Source organism: Sapajus apella, unplaced genomic scaffold (genome assembly GCF_009761245.1).
Source record: "Sapajus apella isolate SASKATOON/1434 unplaced genomic scaffold, GSC_monkey_1.0 scaffold166, whole genome shotgun sequence".
Taxonomy (NCBI): domain Eukaryota; kingdom Metazoa; phylum Chordata; class Mammalia; order Primates; family Cebidae; genus Sapajus; species Sapajus apella.
The window spans coordinates 193,907-209,522 of record NW_022437106.1 but is presented as its reverse complement, the minus strand read 5'-3'; the positions used below and the strand labels follow the sequence as shown (position 1 = coordinate 209,522).

Here is a 15,616-nt window from a genome sequence, read left to right as displayed (position 1 = left end):
TCATTTTAGTAATGCAGGAAAAGTATTTAGTAAAATCAGTACATTCAAAGTAAAAGCTCTTACTAAGCTAAGAAAACATCCTCAACTTGATAAAGATTATCTACAAAATTCCTGCAGAATGAATATACTCAATGGAAACATTAAAAGCATTCCTTTTATTCCTTTAACAAAAAATAGAGAAGTCCGGGCATGGTTGCTGACACCTGTAATCCCAGCACTTTTGGGGACCGAGGTGGATGGATCACGAGGTCAGGAGTTCGAGACCAGCCTGGCCAACATGGTACAAGTACAAGTCGCTACTGAAAATACAAAAAATTAGCTAGGCATGGTGGCAGGCGACTGTGGTCCCAACTACTTGGGAGGCTGAGGCAAGAGAATTGCTTGAACACTGGAGACAGAGGTTGCAATGAGCCAAGATCACACCATTGCAGTCTACCCTGGGCGACAGAGCAAGACTCTGTCTCAAAATAAATAAATAAAAGAACATGAAATAATAAAAGAGAATTGATTAGAAGTATTAAGAATGCAAATATAAACATTGAAATAAAGAATGCAATAGGAGGAGAAAACGGTAAGACGGATACAGCTGAAGAATGAGCTGGGTAATCAGAACGGTGAAATACCTTGAGATAGGTAACTCTGAACAAAGAAAGGGAGAAAGGAAAGAAGAGAGAGAAGGAGAGGGAATAATAGAATATTTTTATTATTTTGGGGAGAAGGAAGGGTCATGTGATAGAGAATAGAGAAGACATAAAATTGTGAGCAAATCTTTTTTTTTTTTGAGACAGGTTCTTGCTCTGTCGCTTAGGCTGGAGGGCAGTGGCGCAATCTTGACTCACTGCAGCCTCTGTCTTTTGTATTTTTTATTTTGAGACAGAGTGTATCTCTGTCTCCTAGGGTGACTTGCGACGTGTGCCACTGTACCTGGCCGATTTTTTGTATTTTAGTAGAGACAGGGTTTCACCATGTTGGCCAGGCTGGTCTTGATTTCTAATTTTTTTTTTTTTTTTTTTGAGACAGAGTTTCACTCATGTTACCCAGGCTGGAGTGCAATGGCGTGATCTCGGCTCACCGCAACCTCCGCCTCCTGGGTTCAGGCAATTCTCCTGCCTCAGCCTCCTGAGTAGCTGGGATTACAGGCACGCACCACCATGCCCAGCTAATTTTTTGTATTTTTAGTAGAGACGGGGTTTCACCAAGTTGACCAGGATGGTCTCGATCTCTTGACCTCGTGATCCACCCGCCTCTGCCTCCCAAAGTGCTGGGATTACAGGCTTGAGCCACCGCGCCCGGCCTGGTCTTGATTTCTTGACCTCGTGATCTGCCTGCCTCAGCATCTCAAAGTGCTGGGATTACAGGCGTAATCCCATTTTCTCTCTGCTTTCTCTCTGCCAGCCGATTGGGTCAGGCAAGTCCAACTTGTCCCGAGAGCCTCAGGCCGCCCTTCGACCTCTAAAGAGATCCCTCCTGTTCTCGGAGACCTCCCTTTCCAAGCCTGCCACGGTGGCTGTTGTGTGACCTGACTGTGGCTCCCCAAGCCCCAAAACAAGCTGCCTTCATCTGTGACTTAGTCTGTTGTCGTGGTGAGCTGACACGTCCAGGTGTGACCATCGCTGAAAATGTGTGTCCCCTCTGTGGTATGCCCTGCCCTGTTCTATAAATATCTATAAATACTTATATATATATAGACATATACCTACACGTGGCTGACCACCTCACCTATAGTGCTGGGAATCAGTCACCGTGCTGTCCTTGTGGAGTCTTGTGGCCCAACAAGAGAAAGCTGTCCCCTGACATTGTCCCCTCCAAAGTGCGCCACCTCCAGTGAGCCTCCCTGTCATGCCCGGCCTGTGGACAGCCAGCCCCCACCAACTCTCCTGCCCCTCACCAAGCATGGGGGTGCTGTGCAGGCAGCCACGTGGCCTGACAGTCTCTACCAGTCCTGATGTCCCTCGGCTGAAAATCAAACCCATTTCTGGATGACAGGGAATGTTTCCTCTGCTGGCCGTGTTATCTGTGGAGCTCAGGGAACGGGAAGGGCCAAGCCATTTCTAGGGTGCTGTTGGGAGCGGTGAAAAGGCCACACCCTTCCCAAGGGACACTGTTCCTGGAAAGGTTCTGGAGCTTAGCTGGCTCTTATTCTGTAAAACCGGCTCTGGCCACTAGAGGGCAGGGCCATGAACTCGGCCTGGAGGGAGCCCATGGGGCCGCCGCACTCTGGAGGGACAGACAGCACGTGCTACCAGGTGCAGACAGGAGAGGGAGGCAGGGGGACGGAACAGAAGACGCCTGGATTGGATGGAAGTCAGTGCCCTTGGGTGCTGGTACCTGCCTTCCTGGCCACTGCTAGATCAGGCTTCTGAGCGTCTTGGCCGTCAGGGCCAGAGGCACCATGGCAGTCCCCATGAAATCCCCCAGGCGTCACCAGGCAGCATACAGTTAACAGGCCTGGAAGGTCCCCGACAGCCCAGCTGGACATGCTCAGACATTCTGGGGCTCCTTGTTCAGTGGCACAAACTCCAGGACCCAGTGAGGGAAACAGGAACACCCCAGGCTGAGCAGTATGGCTACATCCATTTATTCCAAAATAAAAAGCAAAATAAGAGTCGCATCACCAGGGAGCCACAACCCATCCTAAACAAAGAGTGGTATTTCAGTTAATATAGTAAATGTATTTTTCAGACTGACATTCAGCTTACATATGCCAGTATGTGATTTAATCCATAGGTACCTGATGAATCCGTTATTGTCAGATTGGTTACAGATGCTAAACGCTGTCTGAAGGTCATAGCCATTTGTATTTATCAGGGTAAAAGTGAACTGATTTGAACTTTGAAATAATTTATCAATCTATTAAATAAACCCAGTTTCAGAATGATAAAGAAAAAGTGTTAGACCAAATAATGTGACTAATTAACAGTCGCAAGATTTCTAGCCTGAGTGTTTAAAATGGACTTAAGTAACTGTCTTTAAACTGAACTCAAAGAATACAAAAGTGGCAAGCTCAGAAAGACAGTCTTGGTAAAGAAAGGCAGGGATGGGTTGGTCGCAGTGGCTCACACCTGTAATTCTAGCACTTTGGGAGGCCGAGGTGGGCGGATCACTTGAGGTCAGGAGTTCAAGACCAGCCTGGCCAACATGGTGAAACCTGGTCTCTACTAAAATACAAAAAAAAAAAAAAAAAAAAAAAAGCTGGATGTGGTGGTGGATGCCTGTAATGCTACTCGGGAGGCTGAGGCAAGAGAATCGCTTGAACCCAGGAGGTGGAGTTTGCAATGAGCCAAGATCCCACCACTGCAGCCTGGGTGACAGACTGAAACTCTACCTCAAAATAAAATAAAAATAAAAAGTTTGAGAAGCACTATTTTAGGAGATTTTGAAGATGGACTGAGATAGTGAATATTATAACTACATAGTGAATATATTCATACAATGAATATAACAGAATCTGCCCTGTAATGGGACATCTTTCTGTATTTGTTGAATGGAAAGATGAGTAACCCCTTGATTTAAATGCGTTTGTTTACACTTTACACCAGAGGAAAGAAAGGCTCAGATGGATATGAGGTCCACTAGTCAAACTAGTAAAATTCTGGGGGCACAGGGCATAGTGTTTGGGAAGGGCAAAAAAAGAAGATTCCTTCCCAGAGACTTTAAGGCCAGAACACAAAACTGTACCATTAAATATTCTGGCAGAAAAGGCTGTGCCCCATCTTCATAGAGATGCAGTTAAGCTTAGAGAGACCAAGGGGGTGCCAAGCCTGGGGTACCAGTGACAATATTTGTGCATCCAAAAGACCAGTATAGCCAGGCGTGGTGGCTCATGCCTGTAATCTCAGCACTTTGGGAGGCCAAGGGTGGGTAGATCATCTGAGGTCAGGAGTTCGAGACCAGCCTGGCCAATATGGTGAAACCCTGTCTCTACTAAAAATACAAAAAAAATTAGCTGGGTGTGGTGGCACATTCCTGTAGTCCCAGCTATCTGGGAAGCCGAGGCAGGAGAATTACTTGAACCTGGGAGGCGGAGGTTGCAGTGAGGCAAGATTGCGCAACTGCACGCTTTAGCCTGGGCGACAGAGTGAGACTCCGTCTCAAAAAGATGAAATCTGAAGACCACTTTTTAGGGAAAATTGGAAGATTTGGGATAGGCAAAAGAGATTACCGGCTAGCCAACATGCTGGAGCTGTCAGGGGTTATCTAGTTCTCTGTTGTTTAAAGGCTCTTGTTGGCTGGGTGTGGTGGCTTCTGTCTGTAATCCCAGCACCTTTAGAGGCTGAGGCAGAAGAATTGCTTGAGACCAGGGTTTCGAGACCAGCCTGGGCAACAGAGCGAGATCCTATCTGCATTCAGGCACACTTCATTTGATTGCACTTTGCTTTATTGCATTTTGCAGATACTGCATTTTTTACAAATTGAAGGTTTGTGGCAACCCTGTAGCCAGCAAATCATTTGGCACCATTTTTTTCCAGCAGTCTGCGTTCACTTCCTGTCTCTGTGTCACACTTCGGCAATCTAGCAATAGGTCCAACTTTTTCATCATTATATTTGCTACGATGATCTGTGATCGGTGACCTTGATGTCACTATTGTAATTATTCTGGGAGCTGTGAACTGTGTCCGTATAAGATGGTGAATTTTTTTTTTCTTTGAGACAGAGTCTCACTGTGTTGCCCAGGCTAGATGTGAGGGCACGATCTAGGCTCACTGCAACTCTGCCTCCCAGGTTCAAATGATTCTCGTGCCTCAGACTCCTGAGTAGCTGGGACTACGGGCTAGTGCCCCCACGCCTGCCTAATTTTCGTATATTTTTTTTTAGTCGAGACAGGGTTTCACCAAGTTGTCCAGGCTGGTCTTGAACTCCTGGCCTCAAGGGATCTGCCCAGGCTCCCAAAGTGCTGGGATTACAAGCGTGAGCCACTCTGTCAGGCCCGAGATGGTGAATTTAATAAATGTGTGTGTTCTGACTCCTCCATTGACTCACCATTTCTGTCTCTTTCCCTCTCTAGGCAGCCCTATTCTCTGACAACAGTATTGATAACTGCTCAATGGGCTCTAAGTGTTTAAGTGAAAGGTAGAGTCCTGTCACTTTCAGTCAAAAGCTAGCAATGATTAAGCTTAGTGAGGAAGGCATGACAAAAGCTGACTGAATTTAGGCCAATTAATAACTCTACAATGGCCTCTCGGTGTTCAAGTGAAAGGAAGTGTCACATGTCTCTTGCTTCAAATCAAAAGCTGAAAATGACTAGCCTTAATGTGGAAGGCATGGCAATTCTCCTGCCTCAGTTCCCCAAGTAGCTGGGATTACAGGTGCCTGCCACCATAGTCGGCTAATTTTTTGTATTTTTAGTAGAGACAGGTTTTTGCCATGTTGGCCAGGCTGACAGGTAGATAGGCTGGAAGCTAGGCCTCCTGCACTAGGCAGTTAGCCAAGTTGTGAATGCAATGGAAAAGCTTTTGAAGGAAATTAAAAGTGCCACTCCAATGAACACATGAATGATAAGAAAGTGAAACAGGCTTATTGCTGATAGGGAGAAAGTTTGAGTGGTCTGAATAGAAGATCAGACCAGCCACAACACTCCCCTAAGCCAAAGACTAGGCTGGGTGTGGTGGCTCACACCACTAATTCCAGCACTTTGGGAGGTTGCGGTGGGAGGATCGCCTGAGGTCAGGAGTTTGAGACCAGTCTGGCCAACATGGCAAAAACCTGTCTCTACTAAAAATACAAAAAATTAGCCGAGTATGGTGGCAGGCACCTGAAATCCCAGCTACTTGGGGAACTGAGGCAGGAGAATTGCTTGAACCTGAGAGGCGGAGGTTGCAATGAGCCAAAATTGCACCACTGTACTCCAGCCTGGGTAACAGAGAGATACTCTGTCTCAAAAAACAAACAAAAATACCCCCAAAAAAGCAAAAAAACAAAGACTAATCCAGAGTAAGGCTCTAGCTGTCTTCAATTCCATGAAGTCAGAGAGATGAGGAAGCTGTAGAAGAAAAGCAGAAGCTAGCAGAGGTTGGTTCATAAGGTCTTTTTTTTTTTTTTTCCCAGCTCTCTTCATGCAAGTTCATAAGGTTTAAGGAAAGAAACCGTCTCCATAACACAAAAGTGCAAGGTGAAGCAGCAAGTGCTGATGGAGAAGCCACAAGTTCTCCAGATCTAGCTAAGAGCCTTGAAGGTGGCTACACTAAATAGTTGAGTTTCAATGTAGATGAAACAGCCTTATATCAAAAGAAGATGCCAGTAGGTCTTTCATAGCTAGAGAGAAGAAATCAATGCCTGGCTTCAAAGTTTCAAAGGACTCTCTTCTCAGGAGCTAGTGTAGCTGGTGACTTTAAGTTGAAGCCAACTGCTCACTGACAATTCTGAAAATCTGAAGGCCCTTAAGAATTACGCTACGTTTACTCTGCCTGTGCTCGGTAAGTAGAACAAAACCTGGCTGACAGTACATCTGTTTTCTTTTTCTTTCTTTTTTTTTTAGATGGAGTTTCGTTCTTGTTGCCTAGGCTGGGGTGCAATGGCCCGATCTCGGCTCGGCCCACCGCAACCTCTGCCTCCCAGGTTCAAGTGATTCTCCTGCCTCAGCCTCCTGAGTAGCTGGGATTGTTTTCCTTCAAAATATTACTGCTTATTGGCCAGTGGCGGTGGCTCATGCCTGTAATCCCAGCATTTTTTTTTTTCCTTTTAAGACGGAGTCTTGCTCTGTCCCCCAGGCTAGAGTACAGTGGAACGATCTCAGCTCACTGCAACCTCCGCCTCCCGGGTTTAAGTGACTCTCCTGCCTCAGCCTCCCAAGTAGCTGGGATTACAGGTGCCCACCACCGCACCCAGCTAATTCGTGTATTTTTAGTAGAGACGGGGTTTCACCATCTTGGCCAGGCTGGTCTTGATCTCCTAACCTCGTGATCCACCCGCCTCCGCCTCCCAAAGTGCTGGGATTACAGGCCTGAGCAACTGCACCCAGCCTAATCCCAGCACTTTGGAAGGCGGAGGCGGGTGGATTGCCCGATGTCAGGAGACCAGCTTGGCCAACATAGTGAAACCCTGTCTCTACTAAAAATACAAAAATTAGCTGGGCGTGGTGGCATTCCCCTGTAATCCCAGCTACTTGGTAGGCTGAGGGAAGAGAATCGCTTGAACCCTGGGAGGTGGAGGTTGTGGTGAGCCGAGATCGTGTTACACTCCACCCTGGGCGACAAAACTCCGTCTCAAAAAAACTCTGTCTCAAAGAGTAAAACTCTGTCTCAAGAAAAAAGGAGCTTCTTAAATTATTTGGCAGCAAAAGTAAACGATATATTTCTTTGGGCAGCAAAGTCAGCCTTGAACTGATGTGAGTCTACTTATATTTATCCCACTCCATGTGAATATTCATGTTTCCTTATGGAATATTGTTTTTCTTTAAAGAGTGCTGGATTATATAATATACAGTATGTGCACCTAATTACCTTTCTAAAACCCAAAAATGCTGACTTGGAAACATATGTGACCCCCCAGGATTTCTAATAATAAGAACCTATCAGTTATGTCCCTCGGGGATGGTGTGAGGATTAAGTGAAAGGATTTTTTTTTTTTTTTTTTTTTTTTTTTGAGACGGAGTCTCGCTGTCGCCCAGGCTGGAGTGCAATGGGGCGACTTCGGCTCACTGCAACCTTCACCTCCCGGGTTCAAGCGATTCTTTTGCCTCAGCCTCCCGAGTAGCTGGGATTACAGGCGCCCACCCCCATGCCCGGCTAATTTTTGTATTTTTAGTAAAGACAGGGTTATGCCATGTTAGTCAGGCGGGTTTCCAACTCTTGACCTCAGTTGATCTGTCCCCCTCGGCCCCTCAAAGTGCTGGAGCCATCGCGCCATGCCATGAGAGTGTTTTTTAAACGACAGTGGGAGCAAAGGCCAGGCCCAGAATTAAAGATGACAGGGTGGGATGGAGGAAGCAGGTGACATGAGAGGTGCGCTGGCGCGCAGCCACGAGGCTGAAGCAGACGCTGCCGGGCAGCGTCTTCAGCGGTAGCTGAAGTTGATGCTTAATCCCGAGGAAACAACGAGGGGGGCCATGGAAAGTAACGAGATACTCGATTCTTAGAAAGATTTGCAGGGGATGAGCCTGGAGGCAGGGAATCAATCAGTCAGGACCCGAGTCACCCCGGAGCTCAGGCAGAAATCAGCAAGAGCCCTAGCTGATGCAGAGGGCTGGAAGGCGTGAGGCTCTGGGAGGCTGGGCAGCTGGATCCAGCAGGACCCGAGGTCGTGAGGCCATTCCGTAGGCTTGGGACGCTGCTGAGACCCTTAGAATCAAGCGCGGACCACTGAATTAGCATGGGAGAAACGGCAGAGATAGGGCTTGAGGGAGGGATGCCCGAGATTAAAGGTATTAAAGGCAAGTTGGTGTCGCGGCAAAATCAGCGTGGAAGGCAGGAAACGAGGGTTTCAGTCTTTCCTCGCTAATTCTAGAGATAGCTGCACATCACAGGAAAAGAAGCGACGCAGCCATTTTTTTTATTATTATCAAGTTTGGCTGCTGCCGGACGCCGTAGATTTGTGGCACACCAAACCTTTAGCCCTCGTCTCCACGGCTTTTCCTTAAGTTTGATCCCAACCCCTAGCCGTAGAGTGTCTAATTTCTGTCTCCGAAGCCGGCGTCCACCAAGGCACGAATGCTAGGCGCGGAAGAGCGTGCGCAGAAATGGCGCTCTGTACGTGTCCCCCGACCTGACGTCTGCCACGGGCGCGCGCTCGCACGCCGGAAGGGGCGGAGCCAGATTTGGCTTTATATAGCGGATACGGAAGGCGGACCGATCTCTACTGTCTGGATTTGACGGCGTGATGGTATGTGTTATAATGGCGGCTGTTTCATTGTTACCGGCGTCGGCTGAATCCGCAACGCATCGCCGCCATCCCGCCTTGACCGGCGCGGTGGACCTGCTCTAGGGACACGGGCGACATAGCGGGGGCCTCACTCAGGCGTATTTTCTGGAAAGTCTAGAGGCTTGTGGAGAAGAGCGCTTGGAGGACTGGTTTGGGGCTTGCAGATCGGCCAGAGGGAGGCCCTAAGGGTGGGAGCAGGCTAGGAGGCCTGGCATTTTTAAAGCCATGAGTGATTTCTGAGTTTCGGCCTCACCAATGGTTTCGTTAGTCGCGATTAGGGCCCATGAGGAGCTTGCCTGGCTATGAGGACCTTGGGTGAGGATTCTCGGTGCTGTTTTTATTGGGTAGTAAAGAAGCTTGCGAGTGGAGAGGTTACGGGAGGGTTGTGTTGCGGAGGCCTCCTTCGCAACACAACACAATATTTGGGACCGCAGGTGCACTCCTAAGGCCTCTGGAGCTCTCAGAAACCACAGATGATGAACTTATTGACGGGCGGACAGAAACTATGTGCTGATTGTCAATGTTCTGATTTGGCTCTGCCGAGTTCTCTGGCCTACGTGTGTCGGTGTAGTTAGTGTCCGGACTGCTACCCAGCATTGTCCCTTTCTTAAGGGGTCAAAATCTTGTTAATTGGCCCGTTAAGCAGCTTTTAGTGTCCACTATTCAGTGTGTTTTTGTCTGGTTTTAGAGAAAACAGATGGCTAGTTTTCTTAGACGCTGAGGATTTGAAATGACGTTCAGCTTAAATTTGCCGAATACAAAAGCATTCTTGACACGTGCGAGCCTGGGAAAGAGAATTATCCTTCTATTAGGCTTGCTGGGTGTCTTGTCAGGATTCAATATGGCTGAGATTTGTAGCCTAGGCAGCTGGGAGCTAGAGAAGAGGGGACTGCTTTGGTTTGGGTGCTGACAGTGAATCCCCACCCCCACCCAGTCTCACAGGAAGTTCTCCGCTCCCAGACATGGGTCCCTCGGCTTCCTGCCTCGGAAGCGCAGCAGCAGGCATCGTGGGAAGGTGAAGAGCTTCCCCAAGGATGACCCTTCCAAGCCGGTCCACCTCACAGCCTTCCTGGGATACAAGGCTGGCATGACCCATATCGTGCGGGAGGTCGATAGGCCAGGATCCAGTAAGTACAGGCATCCTAAAAGTTACGGGGATAGGAGTTGTGGGGGGAGGGAAACCGTAGAGATGGAGTCAAGCTGTTATCGGAGGGCAGACTTTTTAAGCAGGAGCTACAGGTTGTCAGAACTGCTCTTACAGCAGAATGGGAACGCTCGACTTCAAGGTTGATACTCCAAGGGTACAGATGGCCAGCACTGTTTGTTTTAGGTTTGGGTGTTGATTTCAGAGCATAGTAAATTTCCCAAGAGCCCTAGCAAAAAGAAGTCACAGTAGTGTGGGGTTGGAGCTGCTGAGGCTGGAATAAGAACTGTGTCATTCAGGTTTTGCTTGTTCATGTGTATGTCACTTAAAGGTTTGTATAATAGCCACTTAGTCGTCTGTGTTCTATTTAGAGATGTCTGATAGCATGGGTTGCTGAGCCATGGAGATGCTAGTGTTAGGCAGTTGATAGTGACTCTATGCTGAGCTCAGCTGTTTCTGTGTCCCAATTATACTCAGGACACTGCATTGTCCAGATAAAAGGCAAACGTTGTCTGCCTCCAGAGGTTTGCATAGAAGAGAACTGAAGCTGGGCAGGTATTTGCCTGTTAAGGGTCCTGATACTTTTTAAGTTACAGAACATAAATGTACACCGAATGAGAAATTCGTAGTAAGCACAGTCCTGTGAGTCTAGACTGCAGATGTGGGCCTACATGGACACTTTGCATTTTCTAGAAAATACTGCACCCCTTGCTTGGGCTCCTGCCATGTCTGATGACCGCCTTTTTTTGCAGAGGTGAACAAGAAGGAGGTGGTGGAGGCTGTGACCATTGTGGAGACGCCACCCATGGTGGTTGTGGGCATTGTGGGCTACGTGGAAACCCCTCGAGGCCTCCGGACCTTCAAGACTGTCTTCGCTGAGCACATCAGCGATGAGTGCAAAAGGCGTTTCTATAAGAACTGGTAAGGGAGGAGGCCATGCAGTCCCTAGGCTGGGAGCTGGAGAGCAGGGAGCAGCGTGTGCATGGCCTCTCAGCTCTCTAGCAGGCGGGAGCTGCTGTCTCAGGTTTAGTTTGCCTCTTGAACAGATATTGACCAGCCATTGGGTTTCAGTTGGAGCTGACACCCTCATTCCGAGTCCAGGCTAGTAGTGTGTGGTGGCCGAGGACCCAGTGTTTGAGTCCAGCTAGAAACCAGGAGAGGCAGTAGGATTATTCAGCCCCCATAAGGGTGGCAAGGGCCTCTGGCCCTGGCTGGAATGTCCCATTTCCTCCATCACTGAGTGGGTGCCTCCCCCAAGGTAGAGTACTTTCTAGCACCCCGGAGCAAGAATGTTTTTGAATGCTTGTGACTTAAATTAACCTTGTGGACCTTTGCTCAGCTCCGCTCGGCTCTGCCCGATGAGCTCCATCCAGGCTCCGCTTGCCGGTGGAAAAGGCTCCTTAGAAGCCGGCAATGAGCCCCATCCCCATGCGGTGCCAGTGTACCTTCTGCTCACCCCTCGGGTGATGAAGGCCTGCACCCGGCCCCCTCCCCAACTCTGCTCTGCTCCTGAAGGCATAAATCTAAGAAGAAGGCCTTCACCAAGTACTGCAAGAAATGGCAGGATGAGGATGGCAAGAAGCAGCTGGAGAAGGACTTCAGCAGCATGAAGAAATACTGCCAAGTCATCCGCGTCATTGCCCACACCCAGGTGAGGGCAGTGCCACGGGGCGGCTGGGCCTGCCACTTTGTGGAGGTGACCTATGTGATCTTGTGGGTAGGCTTCTCCCTTGCCAGCAGAGGGCACTGTGTCTTTACTGGCCCTTAGCAAGGGAGGCATGCCCCTTTAAAATTCAGCTAGTTGACCCAACTGGTGACCAGTACACTGAAATGCCTGACTGAACAAAGTGGTGGCTGCTCTTCTTGAAACCTGGCTTGTGAGCTGAACAGGCCCTTTATTGACTTGGTTAGAGTAGGTGCCTCTGGCTGTCTGTTATCCTGGCCAATTTCAAGTGCGCAGTACAACCACCTGTGGTGAGTGCTTTCACAGATAATATAGTGCATGTCCACCATTGCAGTTTTGTCAGGACATTGCCAGGCTGTCCTGAAGCAAAAGCTTTATGCTTAAATGCATTTTCTTACTCAGAGCTTGTACTCTCAAAAAGCAGGCTTGTTACTAGGGCAAGTGTAGGTGGCTTTGGTAAAACCACTGCAATATCCCAAAGGAACTGACCTGAAGGACAGCCACAGGAGCATGGGGCTGGCAGGTGCTGGGATCTGGTTGTTTGCCTGTGGTGTGGGCCCCGTTGGCTCACCCTGACAGTAATTCAGGCACCAGAATCCAAAATTAAGTTATTGTTGGCAAGAATGGAAGTTCCTTCGTCTTGGTGAGGTTGAGTGATTTGTTAAGAGTTGGCTTATTTTTGCCATGTGCTTGGCATCAGACATGTGGAGCTGCAGTCCTCTGCTGTGGGAGGAGCACTGGCAGCTGGAGCTGAGCTGTGCCCACTTCCTCCTAGATGCGCCTGCTTCCTCTGCGCCAGAAAAAGGCCCACCTGATGGAGATCCAGGTGAATGGAGGCACCGTGTCCGAGAAGCTGGACTGGGCCCGTGAGAGGCTGGAGCAGCAGGTGCCTGTGAACCAAGTGTTTGGGCAGGACGAGATGATTGACGTCATCGGGGTGACCAAGGGCAAAGGCTACAAAGGTGAGCTTTTCAGTGGCTTGTGTTGTGTGCTAACCTGGGAGAGACGTGGTTTCAGGCCCAGCTGTTCGGTGATGAGGCTCAGAGTGCACGCTGGGGACAGCGCCCGAATCAGACACTGTGGAACCATTCTCTACTGCCTTCCTTCTGAGAACAGCCTTGTGGTCAGGAGTGGCTGGGATTGCGGAGGGCCAGGAGACAGCTTCTTACCATGTCCTGGACCCTTTGCTTTTCGTAGCTTACTGATAACTGCAAAGGGGAACTTGGAATTATGTCACTCCCTGCCAGTGGGGGAACTTTAACAGATGGCCTTAAACGCCCATTCACAAATCCAATCCTGAGTTCCACCCCCAGAGCCTCTCTAGCTTGACAGGGGAGACCTGCGGGTAATGTCCCTCAGATGAAGGGGTCAGTGGGAGGTGCTGGGCGCTGAGGTGCAGTAATGCGCATCCATTCCAGGGGTCACCAGTCGTTGGCACACCAAGAAGCTGCCCCGCAAGACCCACCGAGGCCTGCGCAAGGTGGCCTGTATTGGGGCGTGGCATCCTGCCCGTGTGGCCTTCTCTGTGGCACGTGCTGGGCAGAAAGGATACCATCACCGCACTGAGATCAACAAGAAGGTGAGGTTCTGAGAGTGGCTCCTTGGTGGGAGGTGACCCCGTGATTGGGGTTTCTGTGTCAGCACTGCTTCATTGACTCATGAGCATCATGTGGATGTCAGTGGCGTGTCTCGGGTCAGTCCTGGCTCGAGTGATTTGTAAGGTGCCATCCTGTAAAGTGGCTGTGGTGGGGCTGATGGTTGATGTGGCTGGGGATACTAGACTTCCTGGTGTCTGGTCCCACCACCAGGGGGTGAGAGGCCTCCTGCGTTGTACAGCAGGACCTTTAGTTTTAGCCTAGCCACCTTACAGAAGGGAACCTGGAGGGCCAGCCACCTTTTTGCTCTGAAATTGGACTACCCGATGGCTGGGACTGAGGCCTCAGCTGCCTTCCTATAGTGTTTTGCAGGCCACCCCATTGGCATGTCTGGGTTATTTGTCCCTAACGTCCCAGCCTGACACCCTTCTTGTTCATTCAGATCTATAAGATCGGCCAGGGCTACCTTATCAAGGACGGCAAGCTGATCAAGAACAATGCTTCTACTGACTATGACCTGTCTGACAAGAGCATCAACCCTCTGGTAAGTAACGGGTGTTCTGCTCCCTAGGGGCTGTTAGCAGGTCAACTGAAGCCGGCACAGCACCTAGCTGTGTACCGGGTAAACAGCAGTGTTGTCATTGAGTCCACCAGTTGGGGTTGGCTGGTGAGAAGTGGAGTCTCAGGCTCAGCTGTTCAGTGATGAGGCCTGGAATGTGCGCTGGGCACAGCGCCCGAGACAGACTGCGGAACCATTCCTGTTGCCTTCCTTCTGAGAACAGCCCTGTGGTCAGGGGGGCCTGAACCTGGAGGGGTCATCCCTGCACAATCTCCTCTTGTGCCTAGTGCGGGCCCTGTGCTGATGCAATGATCTTGTTTTCCAGGGTGGCTTTGTCCACTATGGTGAAGTGACCAATGATTTTGTCATGCTGAAAGGCTGTGTGGTGGGAACCAAGAAGCGGGTGCTCACCCTCCGCAAGGTGAGGCGGGCCCTGCCTGGTTGTAGGGGGCCCTGCAGTGGAGGGAGGATACAAGGCCACAGATGCTGGTGGCCCTGTGGCGGGAGAGGTGAAAGGAAGTAGAGGGTGTTGGCAGGCCTTTCACACTACCTTTGAAGTCCTGGGATGAGGAAATTCCTAGTCTGGCCTTGCTGGGCTGTTTGCTTCTTTTAAGTGTGTCCTTATTGGCCTGTCAGTGGTGGAGGGCTCTTGGAGGCTGAATTGATCCTGTGGCTTCCCAGATGCAGGGGCCGCCCTGTGAACCAAGGGGCTAAGGAAAGCATGGCTCCTTGTAATCCTGAATCACTTCCCTTCTTGGCCCACAGTCCTTGCTGGTGCAGACCAAGCGGCGGGCTCTGGAGAAGATTGACCTTAAGTTCATTGACACCACCTCCAAGTTTGGCCATGGCCGCTTCCAGACCATGGAGGAGAAGAAAGCATTCATGGTGAGCACCTCCTGCCTGCTTCCCTCACGGGATGGGTGGCTTGCCATCTTCCTGCTTTTGGCCTCTGGTGGGGTGGAGGGTGGTCTTTAAGCCTTAGACCTCTTGGGGCTGTGGAGACTGGCCCAGAGTCTCAGTCCCTTGTAGAGTGGGCATCTGCTGGCCTGATAACCTTCTACCCCTAACCACTGCCTCTCCCCGCAGGGACCACTCAAGAAAGACCGAATTGCAAAGGAAGAAGGAGCTTAATGCCATGAACAGATTTTGCAGCTGGTGGGGTCTCAATAAAAGTTATTTTCCACTGACATCTGCCTGTTTCTCCAGGAGAACAGCTGGGACTGGGGAGGCAGATGAGGCCCCCCAAGGTGCCTTGTGCTCCCCAAGGCCACTGCCCTCCTTTCTGTAGTTACACTGTTACCCTCTGACCTCCCACTCTGTCCCCACCCTCAGGCCCTGGAGGGAGGTAAAAGCGGCCTGGTTCTGCCGCTGAGCTGTAGAAAGCCAGCCTCAAGCAGCGGGCATTGTGCAAATGTTTGTCACCTGGGTGAGGCAGCTGGGTCTCTGCTATTTGCACAGCTTGGGTGATGCCAGTGCTGTGGAGAGGGGAAGGAGACAAGGAGTACTAGGTGTTCCCCGGCGCCTTTGATGCTGATGTGCATGCAGACCCTGTGTCTGTTCCTTGTCTAAAAAGCTAACTTGCTTTTAAATTAATCCAGGGAAGGGTGGCTTCCAGTTAAGGCTTGCTCAGGTTCTTTTGTAACCTGCACCCAAAGCCTGGTACTGGGAGAACATGAGCCCAGGCATACAGGTGAAGTAACTTGCCCGGGCTCAGCCCCTGGAAGCCTAGTTGGAACCTGTCAGGGCTGTGTCCCTTCTGGGCTGGGGTCTGCTTTCTG

The 15,616-nt window shown here is 50.0% G+C and overlaps 1 protein-coding gene and 4 non-coding genes across 5 annotated transcripts; all 5 read left to right on the top strand.

The window, feature by feature from the left end:
- The first annotated feature begins 8,714 nt into the window (after nucleotides 1-8,714).
- Nucleotides 8,715-15,025, top strand: RPL3 (ribosomal protein L3). Its single transcript, XM_032267108.1, has 10 exons — nucleotides 8,715-8,817; nucleotides 9,791-9,983; nucleotides 10,753-10,921; nucleotides 11,516-11,651; nucleotides 12,460-12,646; nucleotides 13,103-13,263; nucleotides 13,722-13,823; nucleotides 14,164-14,259; nucleotides 14,604-14,723; nucleotides 14,925-15,025. Exons 1-10 carry the CDS (start codon nucleotides 8,815-8,817, stop codon nucleotides 14,967-14,969), a joined length of 1,212 nt encoding a protein of 403 aa, XP_032122999.1. The 5' UTR covers nucleotides 8,715-8,814; the 3' UTR covers nucleotides 14,970-15,025.
- Nucleotides 9,325-9,389, top strand: LOC116542344. The gene has a single exon (XR_004265176.1). It is a non-coding gene; the product is annotated as a small nucleolar RNA SNORD43 (small nucleolar RNA).
- LOC116542340 lies at nucleotides 11,461-11,515 on the top strand. Its single transcript, XR_004265173.1, has one exon. It is a non-coding gene; the product is annotated as a small nucleolar RNA U82P (small nucleolar RNA).
- On the top strand, nucleotides 12,707-12,801 carry LOC116542339. Its single transcript, XR_004265172.1, has one exon. It is a non-coding gene; the product is annotated as a small nucleolar RNA U83B (small nucleolar RNA).
- LOC116542338 lies at nucleotides 13,971-14,062 on the top strand. Its single transcript, XR_004265171.1, has one exon. It is a non-coding gene; the product is annotated as a small nucleolar RNA U83B (small nucleolar RNA).
- Nucleotides 15,026-15,616: the final 591 nt, after the last annotated feature.